Source organism: Ranitomeya imitator, chromosome 6 (genome assembly GCF_032444005.1).
Source record: "Ranitomeya imitator isolate aRanImi1 chromosome 6, aRanImi1.pri, whole genome shotgun sequence".
In the NCBI taxonomy this organism is placed as follows: domain Eukaryota; kingdom Metazoa; phylum Chordata; class Amphibia; order Anura; family Dendrobatidae; genus Ranitomeya; species Ranitomeya imitator.
Window position 1 is genome coordinate 376,665,323 of NC_091287.1, and position 25,969 is coordinate 376,691,291.

At 40.9% G+C, this 25,969-nt stretch overlaps 1 protein-coding gene across 1 annotated transcript in view; it reads left to right on the forward strand.

Annotated features, from left to right (window-relative positions):
* Positions 1 to 24,919, forward strand: part of PTPN2 (protein tyrosine phosphatase non-receptor type 2) — a 97,509-nt gene extending 72,590 nt beyond the window's left edge. The window contains exons 5-10 of the mRNA XM_069731010.1: positions 412 to 549; positions 668 to 877; positions 1,898 to 2,041; positions 2,921 to 3,087; positions 10,816 to 10,917; positions 24,562 to 24,919. Of these exons, the coding sequence (XP_069587111.1) occupies positions 412 to 549; positions 668 to 877; positions 1,898 to 2,041; positions 2,921 to 3,087; positions 10,816 to 10,917; positions 24,562 to 24,583 (783 nt within the window). The 3' untranslated portion in view covers positions 24,584 to 24,919. The remainder of the gene's footprint in view (positions 1 to 411; positions 550 to 667; positions 878 to 1,897; positions 2,042 to 2,920; positions 3,088 to 10,815; positions 10,918 to 24,561) is intronic.
* Positions 24,920 to 25,969: the final 1,050 nt, after the last annotated feature.

The window sequence follows — 25,969 nt, forward strand, 5'->3', positions numbered from 1 at the left end:
AAGGAGCTGAAACTCAATGTTTCCCAGCGACAGCTGCAAAACTAGAAAAAAAGTTACTCTACCAAATATTAAGTTATGAATTGCATAAAATACTTATTTCATGCAATAATTTTTTTTTTTTTGTCGGTCTCGCACAGGTGAAGTGTACCTATGATGAAAATTAGACTTCTCTATTCTTTGTAGGTGGGAAAACTTGCAAAATCTGCAGTGTAACAAATACTACTTTTCCTCACTGTGTATGGTAATGGTATGGATGGACTCTTTACGGTCAAGCTGTTTCCATGTGTCCAAGTCGCAAATTGTGGCTGCAGATTGGCTCTGAAATACGGTCCAATAACGCTTTAAAAAGGCATAGTGATTATCATTAAATGTTTAAAGTGACAATTTTGTATTCCATTTGTGTTGTAACAGGTAAAATGTGCACAGTATTGGCCTACACCAGAAGCAGAAGTACTTCTTTTTAAGGAAACAGGGCTGTGTGTCAAACTAATATCTGAGGATGTGAAGCCCAATTATACAATTCGGGTGTTGCAGCTACAAAATATCATTGTAAGTAAGATCAAGCTCCACATTCTGTATGTAATACTTGGTAGAACACTTAATTCTGTGTGTTAGACTGGCTCGCGTACCTTGTCGTCATACTGTTATGTGCTTTCTTTTTCTTCAGACTTCGGAAACCAGAGAAATCTACCATTTCCATTACACCACGTGGCCAGATTTTGGAGTACCGGAATCCCCTGGCTCATTCCTTGACTTCTTATTTGAAGTTCGCAACTCTGGTTCCCTTGGCCCTGATTTTGGGCCTTCTGTTGTACATTGCAGCGCAGGCATAGGACGCTCAGGGACCTTTTCCTTGGTGGACACCTGTCTTATTTTGGTATGTGTTTTTTTTTTTTTTAAAGTTTTTAATGCTTCTCCGTTTTCTTAGTGTAGTTCCTTTTCAGACTTGCGCACTTTGTACACTGACTGCAATGTAGCCAGCTATTAACACATGTGATGCAGTTCTTAGACATCTGGCTTTGACAATAAGTCTTCCGTGTTTTTTTTTTTTCCCTGCCTTTTAATCGTACTACTCAAGTTAAAACACCATGTACCCTAGTAACTGTTATTTCATGAAGTCAGTGGTTGGTGTGTGCCCACTTGTTGGGACCCCCATCGTCTGCTGAAACCAATGTACATACAGTGCCTTGAAAAGTATTCGGCCCCCTGGAACTTTTCAACCTTTTGTTTGTTTGTCTTGATATAGGGATGGTCTAGCTTATATACATGGCCCTCACAAAGCCAAAGTTGTGACTAGCAGTCGCCATGTATACAGGCATGTAAACTGCTGCAAAGTTTAGAGGTGGCATATTATGGTAATAGGATTTAAAAGGGGTCTGTCAGCAGGTTTTTGCTATCTAATCTGAGAGCAGCATAATGTAGAGACATAGACCCTGATTACAGCAATATGTCAATTACTGAGCCACTCAGTGTAGTTTTGATAAAAATCACAGTTTAACAGCAGGATTAATAAACATGCTGCATGTAATCCTCCATATTCATGAGCTCTAGCACAGCTTCATGTGTACCTTATGCATATGTAGAAAGCTGTCAATCAGTGGAGTGGGCCAGGTTATACAGAGCTCAGCATTAGAGAACTGCTACATCTGCAGCAGAGAAAACAGATTTAATTGGAACCACAGCAACCAGTCCAGTAAGTGACATATATCTTGAATCAGGGTCTCTGCACTTAAATCATGCTGCTCTAAAATTGGGTAGCTAAAACCTGATGAAAGATTCCCTTTAAGTGTTTTGTGGTAGAATTCTTCCTGGACAGATTCAGTAGGTGACTCGTGTCATATTGAGGCGTCACTAATAAAAGATAATGAATAGAAGTACTTTTTTTTGTTGTTGTTAGATTGAGAAACGAAAGGATCCTTCTACTGTGGATATTAAAAAGGTGTTGCTGGACATGAGGCGTTACAGAATGGGTCTTATACAGACACCAGGTCAACTAAGATTCTCCTACATGGCTGTAATGGAGGGGACGAAGTCTATAATGGTAGGTTCATGTTTGTTGGCTTTTCCATGTGTTTTCTATGTATTTCTAAGTGTGTAGACAGATGCAGGCGTGGCAGTGTAACATCCCCGAGGTGGCACCATTTTCCTTTTATCACAACCACGACATTACTCTGCAGGTGTTGGCTGAAGCTGTACAGCACTGAGCTCATGGCCCAGGCAATTTCCAATTTAAATTGGGCATTGATATTTTTGCAGTAAATATATGCAAATGGGGTGAGCTCTGATGGCAGAGCAAAGTCCAGACAACCATCAAATGTTTCCTCAAATTTGAAGATCATTCTTTTGGGAATGTAGATAAATGAGTCTTGCACATGTCAGACAGATCGCGATGGACTTTAAGTCTTTTGAAATTAGGAAATAAAACCTAAAGCAAAGTATACTTTCATGTGTTTTTCTATATAGGTTAGTGCAGAGGGCTAGACTATTCTACCCGTATAAAGGAGTGAAGCCCATTGATGGCGAGGAAGAGAAGTGTAGAAATTTCTGGATGGGTGATAAATGCTAGATCGGGGGTGTTTCCAATTAGTGAGACGTCACCTAAATAGAAAGCCCTGTACCCACCCCCTCCCCCCTCCCGACTGTTCCACAGCTCTGAGGAGTTTGAATGGGATGGTGTGTGAGCATGCTCAGTACCATTCCAATCAGTCAGTGGCACGAACTAAAACATACAAGTTCTGTGTTTCAGTAGGCGGTGAAGACCTTGAACCAGGGTGCATGCTTGGTCGCCACCTTACATAATGGCTTGGATTAATAGGCAAAATCAAAGTTTTAAAGGAAGCATATGTTCTATGTTATACTTGTCTTGTGAAATAATTATGATCTGTCTGAGATGTAGTAACCTTGGTGTCTCTTACTTCAGATTTCATGTAAAGGACCTTCCAGAGAAGACAAGTCTCCAAAAACAGACAACAACCTGACAGATGACACTTACAATGGTAACAGGCTCTGTGCGGGAGGACTGGAGCAAAGTGAGATGAATTCAGAGTTGTATAATCTACCGCAAGTTGCAGATGGTGATACACAAAGGTAGGCAAGTGAACATAGAGCAAATTTCAGAATACGGATTTCCAAGTCTCTCCCTAACGGCCTCTCATTATGTAGATATAAAGTGGTTGCTAGTAGTCAATTAATAAAATAATTCCAATATACAGAGCCCCTATAATGCCAAAGTACAGTGCTGAAATAATGAAAAACGCCAATATACAGTGAAACCATTACTAACATACAGTGCTTAAATATGTACCAAAAATCCCATCCAATTAATACCAATGTACAGTGTTCCAAAGAATCCCAAAATACAAAAATACTATACATTTGAGATGGACGGTGGCGAACTGGACTTCAACCTACTCTGATCAATGATAACTCAAGATGCAGTCAATAGAATAGCTATGGGCAAATCCACAGTGAAGTCACTCGACAAGGTCTTCAAATGAGGAGAGTTTCATTAGCAACGAAGATGCGGCTCGTACGTAGTTTGGTTCTTTCTGTAGCATCATATGGATCCGAAACCTGGAAGATAAAGAAACGAGATGGACGTGTCTGTGAAATGTGCTGGAGAAGGATGCGATCAGTACCATGGACGGCAAGAAGGATAAACCGATTTTGGAACAAATCAAGCCAGAAATGTCACTTTAAATATTGCCAAGCTATGAATTGCCTACATTTGAATACATCATACAAAGAGCGCAATCATTGGAGGACATCATGGTGGGAATAATAAAAGGAACAAGGTGAAGAGGAAGACCAACAACTCTATGGCTGGATACAATCAAGAGAACGGTGGACAAGACCCTGTTGGGTTTTTCTAGGCTTGTACAAGATCGATCTTCCTATAGCCAAAGGCCGTTGAGTAAATAATGAAGTATTCTCCCAGTGATTCACCTTCATGACATTACATACAAATGTTACAGCCACTGTATTTATGTAAAGTTGAAGTAGGTGTTTCCAATAAATACGACTTTCAGTCGATGTTGCTTTGTTTTAAATACAATAGTTGACAGAATAGGAGATTGGTATCTGATTGCAGGAACCCCCTACAGATTGAGTACTGCGGTGCCAAATCCTCCTATTTGAAGTCTGACACTTCATGGAAATCTATTAGTTTAACATATAAATCTGGATTTTTATTTTCGACTACCACACATTCCACTTCACTTATAATTTACAGGACACATATATACACTAAATCAGGTTTTGCAGAAATAACTGATTTACAATGCTTGCCTTTCTACTTCCATCCCAAAGATATGGGTCTTGCCACGGATGAGGATTGCTTGGTGTCCCAGATCCGGTATATTCTTTGATCATCTTGTCAATTTTGGACATTTGATAACTTTGTGGAGCACTTGGTCGTTCCCATGACCAAGAAAAGGGCCTTCATTTCTCAATAATAGGACTGTCTAAACAGGCTGTCAATCACCAGACAATCAAGCTAAAATGCTCGTTCATGGGGTGAAGTTTTTTTTATCTTGCTTAAAACTGTCTCGGCACCTCATCATTCTATGGAAACTGATTGTGCTACCGAGAACAATGACCTAAAACACATTTTTCCATGGCCGAAATGTATGAAGTGTCAGAGACTCAACCAAAATAATCAAATTAAACCCAAAACGAAAAGACATGCAAAAGATGTTTCATAAAGAAAAAATACTTTATTAATAAAAAAATGTATAGTAAAATATACGGTAAATATATTTTTTCTTTATGGAGTAACTCTGTGGTTGTCTACAGACACAAGCCCATTTTTAAACTGTACAACTATTAAGCTTTAGGCATGTATACAGTATAAGTTCCTGTGGAAAGTAAAAGACCAAACTTAATTATTGAAAAAAGAAAAAAAAAAGATTTAAATTAAAAACGTGATAATGCTGCCGAGGGTGACAGATTTGCTGGTAAAATCGTTTTTTTTTGTTTTTTTTTTAAATAAGGGCTATGTGTTTAAACATCTCACAGATGTCTTCATCAGGCCAGGCATGTATGTTAACAGTGCAGCAGACAACTGAACAAAACAGGGGAAAGTCACACAGACATCATGAGTTCAAGGGTCAGTGCACATAACAAATAGGTAAACGTACATAATGCTGACACAAGTGGTGTGCAGTACAAACTAGGAGCACAATATTGAAATGAGAGCACTAACATACGGTAATTGTTAAAAACACTTGAAAAGAGCTACTGTAGTGGAGCCTTGTTGTGGTGCATCTCGGGCTCTCAACACTCGTTTCACCCAGCTTCATCAGGACACTCCCTGACAAAGCTGGGTGACACACACGTCGGGATGCTATGGCTGCACGCCATGGTAAACTGTATAGTAACACTTAATTTGAAAGTGTTCTCAACAATTGTTTGGCCTTTTACTTTAATCAGGAACTTTAACTTTAGGCATGTTTACAGTATAACAGTTGAACAGTGCAAATTGGGCTTGTCTGTAGCCCTCCATTGAGTTACACTCTCTCTCTCTCTCTCTCTCTCTATATATATCTATATCTATATATATATATATATATATATATATATATATATATATATATATATATATATATATATATATATATATATATATATATATAAATAAATATATATATTCTTTATATTTATAAAGTATTTGTTTGAGACCTCACTTGCACAAAAACAATGACATTCGTGGTCAGTTAATACCATCGTTCTGTGCACATGGATGCGCGGTTAGCTTAAACAGGCCATTAAATGACTGCCAGTTGGCTTCTATATAGCCAATTGTTGGTCAATGGCAGCACGTCTGTACATCTAAATGCACAATTGTTTCTTGTGTTTTTTTTTTTTAAAGCATGCTAATGACCTATAAATTACAAACGAACATTGGTCCCATATGCTTTATCATGTATGTATTATTTATAAAATGTGTTTAGGTAGTAATGTGGGTGTCCCTGCTCAACAATTTGATCAACAGGTCATAAAATGTATTGTCAGTAACTTTCCTTGGGGAACAATCACCCAAAAAATTAGTAAACCGAGAAGAAGTTCTAATTTAATCATCGAGACATAAAATTTTGAAAGAAAAGGCTGTGTTCACACGTTGTGTTTTTGCTGTGTGTTTTTTCTGCAGGCAAAACCTGCTCTATCTGCAGTAAATAAACTGCTTAAAAAAAAAAAAAAGCGGCTTTTGCTGCATATGATTTTTTTATTTTTTTGGGGGGGCTATGCTTTTATTGTCTCTTGTGCATGCTGATATTTAAGTGACCCCAAAAATAATGATGTAACTTTTTGTTTTTGCACCAAAAACATCGTAAATCTTGATACTTGCATTTCTTGCTGCATTTTTACATTCTCATTGTTTTCTATGGGTAAAAAAACGCTGATTGTGACATGCTTTATTTAGCAAATATGCAGCAGTTTTCTAATTGAGTCAGGAAAAAAAGTGTGTGCATGAGATTTCTCAAATCTCATGGCTTTTGCTGGTACTGTAAAACGCAGCTTAACCTCTTAACGACCGCCAATACACCTTTTAACGGCGGCAGTTAATGGTACTTATTCCTCAGCGCCGGAAATAAATGTATAGCGCCCCTAGCATCGGGGGTAGCTGAGACCCCGGAGAACATGATTCGGATCGTTTTTTACCGACCCCAGACTTGCGATCACCGTTATTCATGGAATAACAGCGACCGCAAAAAAAAAGTTGATTTTCTATTTAATTTCTTTCTACTCTGATGTGATAAATAGTAAATTAAACTTCCCTTTATCACCCCCTTAGGTAGGTAAAAACAAAATAAAACATTTTTTTTATTTCCATTAGGGTTGGTGGTAGGGTTGGGGTTAAGCTAGTGTTGGGGGTTAGGGCTGGAGTTAGAATAATATAATAATAATAATAATTTTTATTTATATAGCGCCAACATATTCCGCAGCGCTTTACAAATTATAGAGGGGACTTGTACATACAATAGACATTACAGCATAACAGAAATACAGTTCAAAACAGATATCAAGAGGAGTGAGGGCCCTGCTCGTAAGCTTACAAACTATGAGGAAAAGGGGAGACACGAGAGGTGGATGGTAACAATTGCTATAGTTATTCGGACCAGCCATAGTGTAAGGCTTGGGTGTTCATGTAAAGCTGCATGAACCAGTTAATTAATTTTTTTTTTTTTTTTTAATATAGGCCACACAGGGATCGTTAGGTTAATGCATTGAGGCGGTAGGCCAGTCTGAACAAATGAGTTTTTAGGGCACGCTTAAAACTGTGGGGATTGGGGATTAATCGTATTATCCTAGGTAGTGCATTCCAAAGAATCGGCGCAGCACGTGTAAAGTCTTGGAGACGGGAGTGGGAGGTTCTGATTATTGAGGATGCTAACCTGAGGTCATCAGCGGAGCGGAGGGCACGGGTAGGGTGGTAGACTGAGACCAGAGAGGAGATGTAGGGTGGTGCTGAGCCATGGAGTGCTTTGTGGATGAGGGTAGTAGTTTTGTACTGGATTCTTGAGTGGATGGGTAACCAGTGTAATGACTGGCACAAGGTAGAGGCATCGGTGTAACGGTTGGTGAGGAATATGATCCTGGCAGCAGCATTCAGGACAGATTGGAGCGGGGAGAGTTTGGTAAGAGGGAGGCCGATTAGTAGAGAGTTACAATAGTCCAGACGAGAATGAATAAGTGAAACAGTAAGAGTTTTTGCAGAGTCGAAAGTAAGAAAAGGGCGAATTCTAGAAATGTTTTTGAGATGCAGGTAAGAAGAGCGAGCCAGTGATCGGATGTGGGGGGTGAATGAAAGGTCAGAATCAAGGATGACCCCAAGGCAGCGGGCATGTTGCTTTGGAGTAATGGTGGAACCGCAAACGGAGATGGCAATGTCAGGCAAAGGTAGGTTAGTAGAGGGAGAAAACACGAGGAGTTCAGTTTTTGACAGGTTTAGTTTCAGATAGAGGGAGGACATGATGCTAGAGACAGCGGTAAGACAATCACTGGTGTTTTCTAATAAGGCAGGCGTGAGATCAGGAGAAGAAGTGTATAGTTGGGTGTCGTCAGCATAGAGATGGTACTGGAAGCCAAATCTACTGATTGTTTGTCCAATAGGGGCAGTATACAAAGAGAAGAGGAGGGGGCCTAGGACTGATCCTTGAGGAACCCCAACAGTAAGGGGAAGGTGAGAGGAGGAGGAACCAGCGAAACATACAGTGAAGGATCGGTCAGAGAGATAGGAGGAGAACCAGGAGAGAACGGTGTCCTTGAGGCCGATGGAGTGGAGCATAGTGAGGAGGAGCTGATGATCCACAGTATCAAATGCTGCAGAGAGATCCAAGAGAATTAGCATGGAGTAGTGACCATTAGATTTAGCTGTTAGTAGGTCATTAGAGACTTTAGTGAGGGCAGTTTCAGTAGAGTGTAAAGAGCGGAAACCAGATTGAAGAGGGTCGAGAAGAGAGTTATCTGAGAGATAGCGGGTAAGACGGGAGTGGACCAGGCGTTCGAGGAGTTTAGAGATGAAGGGAAGATTAGAGACAGGTCTATAATTAGCGGCACAGTTTTGGTCGAGGGATGGTTTTTTAAGTAATGGATGTATGATGGCATGCTTAAATGAGGAGGGAAAAATACCGGAAGTGAGGGAAAGGTTGAATATTTTTGTTAGGTGAGAGGTGACAGCCGGGGAAAGGGACTGGAGGAAATGTGACGGAATGGGGTCACTGGTGCAAGTGGTCGGGCGAGAAGATGCAAGGAGCCTGCTTACTTCTTCTTCTGTAACTGGTTCAAAGTCAGAGAGTGAACTAGATGCAGTGGGGGAGGGAGGACAGTGCATGGTATGAAGAGATTGGGAGATGATTTCCTGTCGAATATGGTCAATTTTTTCTTTGAAGTAATTGGCCAGATTGTCAGCACGGAGATCCGTGGTTGGGGCCTGCGCTCTTGGGTTGAGTAGGGACTGGAACGTGTCAAAGAGACGTTTAGGGTTATTGGACAGGGAGGTGATGAGGGTGTTGAAGTAGGTTTGTTTGGAGAGGTGAAGGGCAGAATTGTATGTCTTTAGCATGAACTTATAATGGATGAAATCTTCGGGTAGATTAGATTTTCTCCACAGACGTTCTGCGCACCTGGAGCACCGCTGCAGGAAACGTGTTTGCAGCGTGTGCCACGGTTGTTGCCGTCTGTGCCGAGTTGTTTTATGTATAGGAGGAGCAGCTTCATCCAGGGCACTTTGCAGGGTTTCATTGTAATGCTTCAGAGCAGAATCAGGACATGAGATGGAGGAGATTGGGGCCAATGAGGACTGCAAGTTCTTCATAAGTTCCTGGGTGTTAATGGCCTGTATGTTTCTATAAGTGTGGAAAGTGGGGGTGACCTGAGCGGGATGGCAGTTCTTGATAGAGAATGAAAGAAGGTGGTGGTCAGAGAGTGGGAGAGGGGAGTTTGTGAAATCATCCACTGAGCAAAGCCGGGAGAAGACCAAGTCAAGGGAGTTTCCATCTTCATGTGTTGGCGAGTTAGTATGCTGCGAGAGGCCGAAAGAGGAGGTTAGAGCCAAAAGGTGAGAAGCAGATGGGGAGAGGGGAGAGGCAATAGGGATGTTGAAATCACCCATGATAAGGGTGGGGGTGTCACAGGAAAGAAAGTGTGGAAGCCAGGTGGCAAAGTGATCCAGGAACTGATGAGAGGGGCCGGGAGGACGATACACCACCACCACTCGCATGGAGAAGGGGACGTAGAGTCTGACCACATGGGGGTTCCACTGTTTAAGTACATCAGGGGGTCTCCAAACGCAACATGGATTCCAGCCAATTTTGTGTTCAAAAAGTCAAACTGTGCTCCTTCCCTTCCGAGCCCTGCCATGCGCCCAAACAGTGGCTTTCCCCCACATATGGGGTATCGGTGTACTCTGGAGAAATTGCACCACTGATATTGTGGTTCATTTTCTCCTGATACCCTTGTGAAAATAAAAAAAAATTTGGTTCCCAAGTAAATTTTTAAGGAAAAAAGTAAAATGTTCATTTTTTTTCCTTCCACATTGCTTTGCTTCTTGTGAAGCACCTGGAGGGTTAATAAACTTCTTGAATGTGGTTTTGCGCACCTTGAGGGGTGCAGATTTTAGAATGTTGTCACTTTTAGGTATTTTCTGTTATATTGACCCCCTAAACTCACTTCAAATGTGAGGTGGTCCCTTAAAAAAAAAAATTTGTTGGAAAAATGGGAAATCGCGGTTTCCAAATTGGTACTGATGTAAAGTTGACGTGGGAAATATTATTTATTAACCATTTTGTGACACCATTCTTTCTCATTTACGGGTACAAAAATTAAAGGGTTCAAAAATTAAGTTTGAAAATTGCAAAATTTTCTACATTTTAAAGGACCTGTTAACTTTCACCACTTGTGTTTTAGAAAATACTTTCATTCTCCAAGACACATCGATTTTGGAGCATTCTTCTAGAATTGTGCATTGGGCCGTTCTTCTTTTCAATTTATTTCCAAATCAAATAAAACCGTTGTCACCATTAGAGATATTTTCTCACGGTGGACAGTGACACTAGAGAGTTACCAGAAGAGATGCATCACTGGGATCGTCCTAGTAGGGTCAGTCCAATTCTAAGCTAAGAGCGGGCAGGAGGGCAGACGGACTGACTTCCCCCGCTATAATGGCTTTGTGGTCTCTATTAAGTCAGTCGCCATGTCACTGTATTATATCATGAAAGTAGAACTTTTTTAAGCCGTGATTGTAAACTGCTGAAACTGATGTTTTGTGCAGCAGGATCTCATTTTGCATCCTGAATGTCTTCCTTTACTTTACAGTTCACTGAAGAGACGAGCCCGGGATGTTCGGAAAGCGAATACTGCAAATAAAGTGCAGAAGATGAAGCAAAAGATGCACGAAGCGGAACGAAAAAGAAAAAGGTGGTTATTCTGGAAACCTTATCTCATTCCGGTTGGGTTGGCTTCGGTCCTATTAACGGGAGCTTATTTCTGTTGGAAATTTTATGCTCTTTGACTTTTGGCATAATCAGGTGCTTGTGAAGGGTGTGAGCTATGGACACCCTAATAAACCGGTGCTGTCACTGGGACAGACGTTAATCCTGGGATATAGCTAGTGCTTAAAACTGGATACAGTCGGTGTCTGCTCCTAATGCCATTTTGGAACATTTGGGGTCATCTTGTTCCTAATTGAGGCTGCTATTATTTTTTTTTTTATTATTCTGCGCGGATGAGAAATGGTACATTGTTTGTATTTCTGTTGGTTAGGTTTCATTTCAACAAATCTTGTGAAAATGTTTGACCAGATGTTACATTGTTACTTTTATGTGGATTACTCAGGATATCCGATCTGTCAGATTGTGGTCTGATAAGGTGGTACCATCCTTTGTACAGCTGAGGGGGCGCTCTGTGGGTGCTTACTGACAATGCTCTCCCTGTGACCGTAGGACACACAAAGCGAGCCCTCATACATAACGCCAGCCTTGTCCCATGTGCAGCCGGCAACTTTCTATGTCTTATTAATAATCCTGTCATCTACAATGTGTCCAGACTTTTCGCCTTCCATCATGTGTCACCAGTAATAGATAAGATTGGAAGATAAGTTACTTTTCAGACTTTTGCTCGTGGGGTTGTTCGTGAACTCCTCTAATTGGTATATTTTGGCATGGCGTCACCTACCAAGAAATATACTTGAGCCATATTATCTAATTGAGAAATCACCAGTTAGTAGTTATGTTCCAAGAAAGGCAGAGCTGGCCTTCTCTATGGGTCCATACATAGTTGGTAAAACTCTTGCCGTCGTTTTGTTTTTTGTTTTTGTTTATCCAATTATAGAGAATAAGGTTATGTAGAAAACTGGTTGAGAATAAAGTGAGACAAATGCTTTTTTCCTACAAGATATTGCTGTAGTCTACACATGAAAGTAACTGAGTATTGTAGGGAATGTGTCAATAAGATCAGCCCTCCTAAGCCATCAATATGGGCATGTAGGTCATAGAAACCTAAATAAAATGACACAACGATATATGCAGTTCAATGTATTATTACAGATAAATCCAGTTTCTTAATATGTAACTAATTTGATAAGATCTGTTGCCCAGATATTGATCTGCATAAGAATCTGCCTCCAGAGCTTATTTTAAATGAAAGAGGGCATTACCAGTGTGACCTGCAGTGACTGACAGTCTACTCTCCTGATCTCACTGCAGAGCTGTGTGTGACTATATAATGCCCAGAGTAGAGCAATAATAAGTGTTAATACAAACACTTATTTAACATTAATTTCTAAGGCAACCAGTGTCGGGGAAGAGGCAGTACAGCAGAGCAAGCAGCACTATCGGGAGAGCTGCTGGAAGTGTTTGTAGCGAAGAGAGCACACTGTCTCATTACATTTATCACATGGGAGAGTCTTATCTTCTGATCTGACTGCAGAGCTGTGCCTTATTATAACTAAGGGTGTGTTCCCATGGTCAGTAAGTGCCGCGGGTTGGACGCTGCGTACATCTGCAGCTTCAAACCCGCAGCGGCCAGATGTTACGGCATAGTGGATGGGATTTCAGGAAATCCCATCTCCACTGTGCGTGTACAGATGCCTCCGGCTTCCCTGCGGAGACGGACATGCGGTGTCTTTCCTGACTGCAGCATGTCTATTTATTTTGCGCTCAGTCTCGGCAAAATAAAGATCCCCAGTCCAGTGTATTGGGTGTGGTGAGTCGATGAACACATGTGGATTCACCTGTGTTCAAAAGCCAGCTTGGACAGAGCGGACACATGCTGCTTCCAAACCACTGCCGATTACTGACCGTGGGGGACGTATCTTAAAGGGATTCTGTCACCTGAATTTGGCGGGACTGGTTTTGGGTCATATGGGCGGAGTTTTTGGGTGTTTGATTCACCCTTTCCTTACCCGCTGGCTGCATGCTGGCTGCAATATTGGATTGAAGTTCATTCTCTGTCCTCCATAGTACACGCCTGCGCAAAGCAATCTTGCCTTGTGCAGGCGTGTACTATGGAGGACAGAGAATGAAGTTCAATCCAATATTGCAGCCAGCATGCAGCCAGCGGGTAAGGAAAGGGTGAATCAAACACCCAAAAACCCCGCCCATATGACCCAAAACCAGTCCCGCCAAATTCAGGTGACAGGTTCCCTTTAACACTTGTTCTACTTCCACCTCACATGCAGCCAGTTTGGGGTGGAAGAGCAGTACAGCATAGCTGTGTTTCTTTACAAAGACATGTCTAGCTTTTCTCTTAAAGTTCAGCTCTGCTGTGCTTTGTTCGTTATCACACACCGCTTTACAGGGAGATCAGGAGAGTAGACTCAGTCATTACATGTCACATGTCTCGCACTGGTAACGCCCACTTTTCATTTAAAATAAGCTCTGGAGGCAGATTATCAGGGAGATCCATGTCCAGTTTATAGTTTTTAACAGCTCATTTACATATCAAAGAAATATTGTGGGTTTCTTTAGAATAAGACATTGGATCTCAAATATCAAGGTATCGTTTTATTCAACTTTCCGGTTTGCCCATATAGACTACTACTGACAGATTCCCCTTACGTTGTGCCCAGATAGGTCAGATCACTTTTTTTTTTCTTTTACATTTTTGGTTGGGTCTGACCAATGGGATCGTTACTAATCATAAGAATTGTAGTTCAGGTCTCACATTCCCATCATCAGAAGCTGACGCATGTGCGTGGTCACTCTACATTATAGCCAAATGACTGATCACTCCTATTTTTCGTATTGGAAAAATTCCAAACACAGGGATCAATAAATATGCCGAAAATACAGATGTGCTTTTCTAAATAGCCTTCCTGCAGGTTTTTTCACATGTGAAGTATCAGATCAGTGTGAAAAATGTAGTTTGAGTTCATTCTATCCACATGAACCCAATACTTTACAGAAAATGGTTGTAGGTCTACATTAACATAGTGTCTGGGCCAGATGTGCAGACATGAGTGATCTCTCCCAAGATACCAATCTGTCTGGATGCCTACCTAGATGCGGAGGTTGGCACCCTAAGACAAATGAGAATGGTACCCCCGCTAGTGCGATGGCTTTCCCTGATGTCCTAATTGCATTCTATAAGATATTAGTCAGAAACAGGGCCAGGCTGCCTGTGTCAACCATATAATGATGTGTTTTAAATAGTATATGCACTGAAAATAGATGTATAAAACCAACAAGGGGTCACGATATATAGATGTGGAAGAGAAGGAGGACAGTATATTCAATCTTTACCACTCCAGTGCACATACAAATAATCAATATGTGGACACACAGATTGTGGGTATCTAGGTACTATAGCAACATAATAACATAATAATTTTAACTATATCATCATCCTCAAACCAAAAAATAGGGATTACATGGTACTAACATGGAACAACATACGTAACCGGTAATATATACATAATCCAATGGGTGTAATTGCACACCAAAGCCACCACATAGAAAGCTTTCAAAAAATATATGATTAAATAGCCAATAGGGCCACAAATGTCCCAATGATATAGATGTCCCAATAATACATCTATACTTCTCTCACATGAAGGAAATAGACTCTCGACACGTTTCCCCCACACACATGGGTTCATCAGGAGATAATCGCATCATGTGAGGAGTCATAGGATCATGGCACTCAGCCGCCTGTATACAGCACCACATGTTAGCAGATATGTATAGATGTATCCAAAGTCCAAAAGAAAAGCAAAGTATCACACAATCAGTCAAAATTGCCGATTCATACCCCACAGTAGAAAAGAGCAGTTATCCCATACAGTTTCTGGGTGCAACCTCAGAAAATCACAAGAATATCCATAGAAAAATATAAAAAGAAATGCGAGGGCACTCACCACCTGCTGTGATCGTCCTTACTTTATTGTGGCAGTAATATACACATTAAAACAGGCGGCAGGGAAAGAATGTGTTTCCTGAAGACTACGGCCGTTGAAGCGCCGCCAGCGCGAAACGGCCGTAGTCTTCAGGAAACACATTCTTTCCCTGCCGCCTGTTTTAATGTGTATATTACTGCCACAATAAAGTAAGGACGATCACAGCAGTTGGTGAGTGCCCTCGCTTTTCTTTTTATATTTTTCTATGTATAGATGTATTATCTGGACATCTGTATCACTGGGACGTTTGTGGCCCTATTGGCTATTTAATCATATATTTTTAAAGCTTTCTATGTGGTGACTTTAATGTGCAATTAGATCTATTGGATTATGTATATTATACTGGCGATACTTGGAGGCTAGAGAGGGTTATTGGCTGTCTCCTTTTAGTATCTTACAGCCCAGATTATTGAGGCATTTCTTTTTAAGGGGTATCCAGATCATGTGTTTCTAATTTTATACATAATAAAGGTTATTTTTTAACATGGTTTTTCTAGTAAGCTGTTGCATTTGCCCTTGATATTTAATTTTGTAAGAGGAATTATAAGTGAATGGAAAACCAACGTCCATTGTAATAAGGCCGAGGTCACACTTGTGAGTGCAAGGTAAGAAACTCGCACGAGTCTCTTGCCTCAATACCCGGCACTCAGGACCGGAGCGTTCAGCTGTATAGAAATACATGCAGCTGCCCACTCCAGTCCCGAGTGCCGGCGGCAGTGCCAGCTATTGAGGCGAGAGACTCGTTTGAGTTTCTTACAATGCACTCACAAGTGTGACCTTGGCCTACGGGAAATGATTGACTTTGCTAACGACTTGTATATGAAGTCTTCTTTCAGTCCATTGTCCTTTGTTTTTCTCAAGTTCTTCTGTGGCCAAATGGATGAACCAAGGAGCAATCTATCAATTCATTCCCATATAGAACAGCTCCGTACTACCGTGAACATTAATGTTTTAGTTGCCCCCAAAAAAGTCCTCTACGAAAAACAAAAGACCCAACGGCTAGTACCTGTGGGTACGTAAGCAAGTCTTGGCTCTTAAATATTCACCATCCTAATTTTTGTCTTGGGTGTTTTATATTCTGCTCATTTTGGACCAAAGTTAGGCAATATACATTTTTTATGTTTAGAAGAGTTAGTGTAATCCTATAAAGTTGTGTGTGTTTGTGTGTGTGTGACACACTATATAGAAGTCGAGTTAGCTCATCCCCTATTTTGTTAACATGTTTCTTTAAGCAGCATGCAGAACTGTACATAAATCAGTTTACTCCTACTTTTATTTGTAATTGTATTAGACTATTATATTGCAGTGTATAATGGTGCTTGAAAGTATGTGAACCCTTCAGAAATTTCCATATTACTGCACACATGCTAGCCACCTTAGGGAGAGACCCAAGTTGGGCTAAATGTAGCGGGACGAAAGAGACCGAAAAGCCCTCTACTTAAAGGAAATACATAAGTGGATGCTTTCCGCCTACTGCAAAGGATTCTGGGTAAACCTGCTATTCTTTGTATTATGCTGCTTGCAAGTACTTTCCGTTTCAGGAAAGCATCCACTACATATTACTGCATAAATTTGACCTAAACTACATGAGACAGTCACACAAATCCTAAAATTAGATTGAGAACAGAATCAAATGGGTCAAAAGTATTAGGCCATGTTCACACAGTGCGTTTTTTACTGCGGAACCGCCGCGATTTTGCCGCTGCGGCTCCGCAGCTGTTTTCCATGCAGGGTACAGTACACTGTACCCTATGGAAAACAGGAACCACTGTGCATATGATGCGGGAATCGGGAAAAAAAGCCGCGCTGAATAGCCGCGGTAAAAAAGAAGTACCATGTCACTTCTTTTTGCGGAACTGCAGCGGTTCTGCACCCATAGACCTCCATTGTGAGGTCAAACCCGCAGTAAAACCCGCAGATGAAAAATATATCTGCGGGTTTTACTGCGGTTTGTGGTGCAGAACCGCTGCAGTGTGGCTGCCCCCCGTGCTCCAATCCCACCCCCCCATGCTCCGATGCCACCCCCCCGTGCTCCGACGCCCCCACCGTGCCCTCATCTCCCCCCCTTATACTTAACCGGCCTCCCGGTGTCCGTCCGGCCGTCTTCTCCCTGGGCGCCGCCATCTTGCAAAATGGCGGGCGCATGCGCAGGGCGCCCGCCGAATCGGCCGGCAGATTCGTTCCATTGCATTTTGAGGTTATATCTCAGTGATCAAAATAAAAAAAATAGTAAATGACCCCCCCCCCCCCTTTGTCACCCCCATAGGTAGGGACAATAAAAAAATTAAGAATTTTTTTTTTTTTTTCCCCCACTAAGGTTAGAATAGGGGTAGGGTTAGGGTATTTTCAGCCATTTTAACCCTAAAAAACTTCCTAGAAAACACACAGACTCTGCATAGAAAACTGCATAAAAAAAGCATCAAAAAACGCACCAAAAAATCACCAAAAAAGCACCAAAAAAAGGACCTGCGTTTTCTGCAAAGAGCTGCGGTTTCAGTCCTGAAAAAAAGAGGGAAATCAGGAACGTGTGAACATACCCTTAGTCTTCGCTTCAGCTGTTGTGTCCTCCCATGAATTGCCCACTTCAGGTTCTTCACAACATTTCTATTCGATTAAGGTCAGGACTTTGACTTGACCATTCTAAAACTTTATTCTTGATTTATCCATTCTCTTATTGGCCTGTGTGCTTTGGGTCGTTGTTTTGCTGCATCCAAGCAAAAAAAGGGAGTGTATCCAGCGAGCGTAGAAGGAACATTGATAGACATTTATGCAAAGAACTTCTCGATATTTAATGAATCCAAAAATGTTACGTGTATAGACAGGAGGTTTTAAAGGTATCACTCCTAGAATACTTCTGTCATTGGGCAGAATAATTTTCTCATGTATAGACAAAAATTTAACCCTTCACCCCCCCTAAAACTACGCATTTTGGCAGATGCCTTTTCCAAGTTATCTGGCATCTTGCAATCTCAGAATAAATAGTATGTCCATTCAGTTTGAAAGGGGAAACGCTCCACTCCACACATCTATCTATATATAATTGTCTAAGGGGTACTTCCGTCTTTCTGTCGGCAACTTCCGTAACGGAAATCCTGCGTCGCTGACTGGTCTCGCCAGCTGCCTGTCATGGCTGCCGTGACCAATCAGCGACGGGCACGGTCCGATTAGTCCCTCCCCTACTCCCCTGCAGTCAGTGCCCGGCGCCCGCTCCGTAAACCCCTCTAGTCACCGCTCATACAGGGTTAATGCCAGCGGTAACGGGCCGCGGGTACCGCACTCCGTTACCGCTGCTGTTAACCCTGCGTCCCCAACTTTTTTTTTTTTTTTTTTTTTACTATTGATGCTGCCTTCGCAGCATCAATAGTAAAAAGATGTAATGTTAAAAGTAATTTAAAAAAAAAAAAAAAAACCTGCTATTCTCACCGTCCGTCGTCAGACGATGCGCTCGCGCCAGCCGCCATCTTCCGTTCCCAGAGATGCATTGCGAAATTACCCAGAAGACTTAGCGGTCTCGCGAGACCGCTAAGTAATCTGGGTAATTTCGCAATGCATCCTGGGAACGGAAGATGGCGGCAGCCGCGCGCGCATCGCCAGAGTTTCGCTGGATCCCAGGGGGTGAGTATATAACTTTTTTTTATTTTTATTATTTTTTTTTTTTTTAACCGGGATATGTGCCCACACTGCTAAATACTGCGTGGGCAGTGTTATATACCGAGTGGCTGCTATATACTACATGGGCTGTGTTATATGCTCCGTCGGCTGTGTGATATACTGCGTGGGCTGTGTTATGTTACGTGGGCTGTTATATACTGTTGCCTGTTATATACTGCGTGGCTGCTATATACTGCGTGGCCTGTGTTATATACTGCATGGCCTGTGTGATATACTGCATGGCCTGTGTGATATTCTGCGTGGCCTGTGTGATATACTGCGTGGCCTGTGTTATATACTACGAGCCCTGTGTTATATACTGCGTCGCCTGTGTTATATACTGTTTGGGCTGTGTTATATACTGCGTGGCCTGTATTAACGCATCGGGTATTCTACAATATGGATGTATGTATATAGCATCCACATAGTATATAGCAGAGGCCACGTAGTATTTGCTATATACTACGTGGCCTCTGCTATATACTATGTGGCTGCTATATACATACATACATACATAGTCAAAAGTATGGACACCCCTGCAATTCTGTCAGATAATACTCATTTCCTTCCTGAAAATGATTGCAAACACAAATTATTTGGTATTATCTTCATTTAATTTGTCTTAAATTAAAAAACACAAAAGAGAATGAAGCAAAAAGCAAAACATTGATCATTTCACACAAAACTCCAAAAATGGGCCAGACAAAAGTATTGGCACCCTCAGCCTAATACTTGGTTGCACAACCTTTAGCCAAAATAACTGCAACCAACCGCTTCCGGTAACCATCAATGAGTTTCTTACAATGCTCTGCTGGAATTTTAGACCATTCTTCTTTGGCAAACTGCTCCAGGTCCCTGATATTTGAAGGGTGCCTTCTCCAAACTGCCATTTTTAGATCTCTGCACAGGTGTTCTATGGGATTCGGGTCTGGACTCATTGCTGGCCACCTTAGAAGTCTCCAGTGCTTTCTCTCAAACCATTTTCTAGTGCTTTTTGAAGTGTGTTTTGGGTCATTGTCCTGCTGGAAGACCCATGACCTCTGAGGGAGACCCAGCTTTCTCACACTGGGCCCTACATTATGCTGCAAAATTTGTTGGTAGTCTTCAGACTTAATAAAGCCATGCACACGGTCAAGCAGTCCAGTGCCAGAGGCAGCAAAGCAACCCCAAAACATCAGGGAACCTCCGCCATGTTTGACTGTAGGGACCGTGTTCTTTTCTTTGAAAGCCTTTTTTTTCTCCTGTAAACTGTTGATGCCTTTGCCCAAAAAGCTCTTTTGTCTCATCTGACCAGAGAACATTCTTCCAAAATGTTTTAGGCTTTTCAGATAAGTTTTGGCAAAATCCAGCCTGGCTTTTTTATGTCTCGGGGTAAGAAGTGGGGTCATCCTGGGTCTCCTACCATACAGTCCCTTTTCATTCAGACGCCGACGGATAGTACGGGTTGACACTGTTGTACCCTCGGACTGCAGGGCAGCTTGAACTTGTTTGGATGTTAGTCGAGGTTCTTTATCCAACATCTGCACAATCTTGCATTGAAATCTCTTGTCAATTTTTCTTTTCCGTCCACATCTAGGGAAGTTTGCCACAGTGCCATGGGCTTTAAACTTCTTGATGACACTGCGCACGGTAGACACAGGAACATTCAGGTCTTTGGAGATGGATTTGTAGCCTTGAGATTGCTCATGCTTCCTCACAATTTGGTTTCTCAAGTCCTCAGACAGTTCTTTGGTCTTCTTTCTTTTCTCCATGCTCAATGTGGTACACACAAGGACACAGGACAGAGTCAACTTTAATCCATGTCAACTGGCTGCAAGGGTGATTTAGTTATTGCCAACACCTGTTAGGTGCCACAGGTAAGTTACAAGTGCTGTTAATTACACAAATTAGAGAAGCATCAAATGATTTTTTGAACAGTGCCAATACTTTTGCCCACCCTTTTTTGTTTGGTGTGGAATTATATCCAATTTGGCTTTAGGACAATTCTTTGTGTTTTTTCATTTAAGACAAATTAAATGAAGATAATACCAAATAATTTGCGTTTGCAATGATTTTCAGAAAGAAAATGAGTATTATCTGACAGAATTGCAGGGGTGTCAATACTTTTGGCCATGACTGTACGTACATACGTACATACATACATACATACATACATACATACATACATACATACATACATACATACATACATACATACATACATACATACTCTAGAATACCCGATGCGTTAGAATCGGGCCACCATCTAGTGTACAAATAATTAGGCTGATGCAGATCAGTCCACCTCCCGGATGTATCTTTCCTGAAAAAATAGTTTTAATACAGAAATATAAACTGTTTCTTGCTATCAGTAAATAATCAAAAAACACATGTAATGAGGTCACAAGGATTTCCATTATAAGTAAACTACGTAGTATTGTTAGTATTTGTGTTTTGCAACCAAGATATACTGCAGATAAAACCATTATAGGAACAAAAACGCAAGCAATATTGAATTATATAAAAAAAAAAAAAGCACACATACTCTTGAATCTCGGCTCATGGACAGATGTCCTGACATTTTCCTTTTAGAAGGTGCTAATAAAAATCTAAATTATTTGTTCCATAAAGGATTACGAGCTGTCCTGGTTGAATGCAGCAAAACAGCCTTAACCCACTACCACCACTGTTTCACAGATGGTGAGAGGTTTTATTTTGTATTGCAGTGGTGTTTTTCAAAACCTAAAACATTTAACCCCTTAAAGCTTCATTTTGGTCTCCTCTGTTCAGAAAGCATTGTTCCAATAACCATTTGGCTTCCCCTTGCAATCCTGCTATGCACAGTATTAATGTTCAGTGTCATCCTGATGGTGGACTCATTAACATTAGTCAATGTGAGAGAGGTTAGTTGCTGAAAGGTAACCTTCAGTTCCTTTGTGATCTCATGGACTTAGAAGTTCTTGGAGTGATCTTTATTGGTTGACTACTCCTAGGGAGGGTAATCATAGTCTTGAATTTCCTCCAAACTAGCTGGATTGGTGGAGTCCAAACTCTAGACATGGCTTCACAATCTTATCCAGCCTAATAAACACCAATAACTCACATTCTTATTCTGAGGTCCTCCGAAATCTCCTTTGTTCATGCATAATACACTTCCACAAAGATCAGACTTTGATGGATCTGTTCTTCAAGTGTGAGTGGCTGACTAGTTTTACTTAATTATCCCATTGACTGAAAACACCTTTAGCTTATTTGCAATTCCTATAGGTTCACATACTTTTTCCATAGGGACATCTTGTATTGGATCATTTAATCCCTCCCCCCCCTCCCCCCAAAAAAGGACTTGTGTATTTGACTTTATTCTTTTTATCTGTAGGGTTTGTGTTAAAATCTGATAACGTTTAACATCAAATTTATGCAGAAATGGAGAATTCTGAAAGGTTAACCAATTTTCAAGCACTAATGTAATTGCCTTTGTGTTTCTCCTACTGTTTGGTATTGAACAGTGAATGGAGAGAAATATTAAGATTCAATCGTGATTTGACCCGGGAAAAATGACTTTTTTTCTTTTTTACAATGGATGTAGCACCAGAGTAGTGCGATAAAGCTGTGTCTATACAGCCACTTTTGCTGTGCCGCATGTCGCGTGGCCTAAGTTTACAAGGTGTCGTAGCTGTATCGCAGCACAACAGAAGTGAGTGGGTGCGCCTTGTGACCCCGAGAGGACTGTGACAAGCAAGTCGCTAAATAGCCACCTAGTTGGATGTTTGGAGGCCTTGTAAGGTTAGTAGTACGCTTGGGGTTGTATGGAACGTCACTTGTAATGTGCTGATGTAGCAGCCAAATGTTGTGTGTAGCCCTAGCTTTAGATGGACTGCTCTGAATCCTGTCACATAAAGCAGTTTATTGGGGCGTTCTTTGGCCAGAGTGAAGAGCAGGGCCCTGTATTGCATCGGCAACCCTTTGATATTTTTGGGAACTGTTCCTGATGTTGGTACTGCTGATAAACTAAAAACTTTGGGTATGTCCACTTGGGGTGGAAATGTTGCAATTTTCCTTTCCTCTGTTCTAATGAGAAGTCCACAGTGGTGGCAGAGTTGATATTTTGAATAATAAACGAACGCTGTGGAAATTATTCTCATAGATACTGACTGGTGTTATGGATTTTAAACCACAGCGTGACATCTTCTACTGCAGAAAAAATCCTTAATCAGATGAGCTTAAATGTAAAAGGACTATAGTCTCCTTGGTGCTTCAATGGCTCACTGGTCTTCACACAATTGACTGTAGCATCCACATATGACGGCACCGGAGGCCGAGTAACCTGGGGAGCATGGTCATATTCAATATTATTAGTAAGCCAAAACCAGGAGTGGGGTGATAAACGCGTCACCTTGTCTGTGTTTATCACCCCACTCCTGGTTTTGGCTTACAAATACTGAGGTAAAATACTGAGCAAATACTGAACATGGGCTTAGAGTCCTCTACAGTTTCCTATTGATTGTTACAGGCCCCAAAGGGAACACTTCAGCATCTGCTAAATGTCAAGGGATTCCCAAATAGATTGTCCAAAGCCGAAGGCTCCAGAGCAGTTTGTGGTTAGCCGGACAAGCATTGACTAATGATTGATATATACAAACCATTCCCGGCCAATACTCCTGTACGTCTTCCTCTATGAATGTCTGGACCATGTTATATTTTTCCACTTTATTTTGTATTCCGAAATAATAAATGTCTTACAAGCACATGAGCTGTCTGTGTTGTTTGTCTTCGGTTATATTGGTTCCTGGCCCGTATGTAACCACTGCATGTACTAAGATGCACCGTGTCGTGTCAGTAGGTGTTGGATACAATTCAGCATGTCCGAACAATTTCTAGTTTAGAAAAAAAAAAGTAAACGTATGCGTGGGCTTATTATTTTTGTACTGTGCAACCCAAGTCATGCCACAGGCGAGCAGTCACATGAATTTCTGGAAGTCTCCCACTCTTTTGGTTCAGTTTTGTTTAGTTCTGTCTTGAGCCTAAACTCTAGTAACCTGACAAACTATTGTATTTTATTTTTGTTCTTGCCTTTCATTTTGCAAAGTTGACCTAACTGCTATTTCTTCCAACTGCACCATAAAACGTATGCTTAATGTAAGAGAGCATCCATGTTTATTTTAAAAGGGAGAGGGGGAAAAGCTGACGGCCTCTTTTGTTCGTGTTTTTTTCCCTATGGTAACAGATTGGTGCATATTGAAATGAAACATACCTACCCAAAACATAAGACTGTTGGGCAAATCAGCCAGTATCACATTGTGATCATTTAGCTAATGTGTATGGCTACTTACAGATATGGGGAAAAAAACGTTCACCTTTTTAAAATGCTATGAAATATTGAAAAACAAGACCTTTTATCCTTATAAAAAATTTGCAGATTCTTAATTCAGTGTATTACGGGTAGATCTCCAGGCAAAATATGAAAAATAGGGGGAAAAAAAATTTAAGGAATCTACCGTATATATAAAATGAATAAAGAAATTTTGCAAAAAGTCTTGATTCAATTATATCTTGGGGGGGGGGAGGGGTATTTTTTGTCCACAGCGCCTATACAGATCTATACGTATCTATGGTGACAGACTACAAGCATGTAGTCTGATCCTGCTAGAACACTCCCCACTTTTTGGCTACTGAGTGAGTGAATGTTCAGGACTAGTGGAAATCATTATTACAGCGTGACCAGACTATACAGTGGATGGAGTATAAAATATTTGGCATAAAATCCATAAAAACAAGTGGTTACAAAGAACAGTAAATTGTTGTAAAACAGAAAACAATTGCTGTAAAATGATTGGTCAGATCCAGTTTAGTATTTACTGTGCAAAATATAAAGTTTATATATAGTAGCGTATTATATGGTTTTGTGCACTGAGCTTGTTACATGTAATAACTACTTTTACGTTTTATCCCAGGAAGAACATGGATTTTGTTTTGCAGCTTTTTTCATTTTATTTTTCATATGTCACTGAACTGGTCATTTTTGTTTTACATTGTCATAGGCCAAGGCTCCTCGACACCTAAATATGTGACTATTCTACAGCAATTATTCTGCGAAACCATTGACATGCAAAGCAAGACATGATCCCCTCATCAGGAGCAAATGTGAGGTTTATCTAATGAGCTGACCTCATTGCGTTATCTGTTTACCGCGTAAACGACTCCATCTGGAGGGTCAAGAACATCACCAGCATGAAACCTTACAGAACCAAGTCCACTTCATTAGCTGTCGGGTGTTTTTCTATTGCATGTACTTTACAAACCTATGTAAGATACATCAGAAATGTACTTTGTATCATTCTGCCATTCACATTGTATTTTTATACTTTTTTGGCAGCATTAAATATTTTTTTAAAATTACGAAGTGTTTTTTTAATTATTGGTGGATTTTAAAATGACTGTGCATTAATGAGCCTACTAATGTTAATCTGTCAGTTTAACAGCATGGTGCAGATTTTTTTTTCCCCATTTTTATATTGCTTAGAAAATTGAGAAAGGAAAATAGAATAATGGTACTTGATGCTCCATGCTTGTGGCTGTAATCTCCGTTTATAACCTGTCCTCCTCCAGTAATTATTTTATAGTACCCCTATGTTCAGGGTGCTGTATATTCAAAAAAACAGGGTTTACAATGTTATCAGTTACCAATATATAACAAGGTACAAATCATATAACTAAACATGGCTAAGTAAGTGACACTGTGGCAGAGAGGACCCTGCCTGCAACCGAGCCACTTTGCTAGAATTTTGATGCATTTCCACTGAGCTTATTTTTTAATTGTTCAATTTTCTTTTTATAACATTTGAACAAAAACAAAGTCTTTATCTGTGAGGATATTACTTTACATGTATGGATCCTGGATGCCGGTAAATTTCACAATGTCGTAGAAAAATCAAAATCCATAGAAATATCACCGACATTATTGAACATATGGGATTAATTCTAACTGGGGAAGGGAGCAAGAATGGAAACATCAACCTCTATGAAGTAGGACTTCCTGCACTGACCAGGTAATTGCAACAGGAGATCTGCTCTGAGAACCAGACACCACTTCCAAGGCAAGAGCTTCCTCTGTTCAAAGCGCTGAGCCAAGATTTTCTGGAGACAGTGGTGGTAAGTGATTAATATATTGGTTTGCAGGGATCCGATATTTAGGGGAGATATGTTTGTCATATTAGCGAAGGGACGAATGTAACTCATTCACTCACATTACTGTAAGGCCAGCAGAACACCTCTGACTTAATATTGGACAGACGAATGATGTTATCCATGCTATGCTCCTTTTTTTTTTTTTTTTTTAAAGAAAGGTAAAATAGTGATGGGAAACATGATGACAATGTCTCCCGCCTGGGAGCCTTAGGGACAAAGATGTCTTGAAAGTTGGGGGATTTCATAATTCTATATATAAAA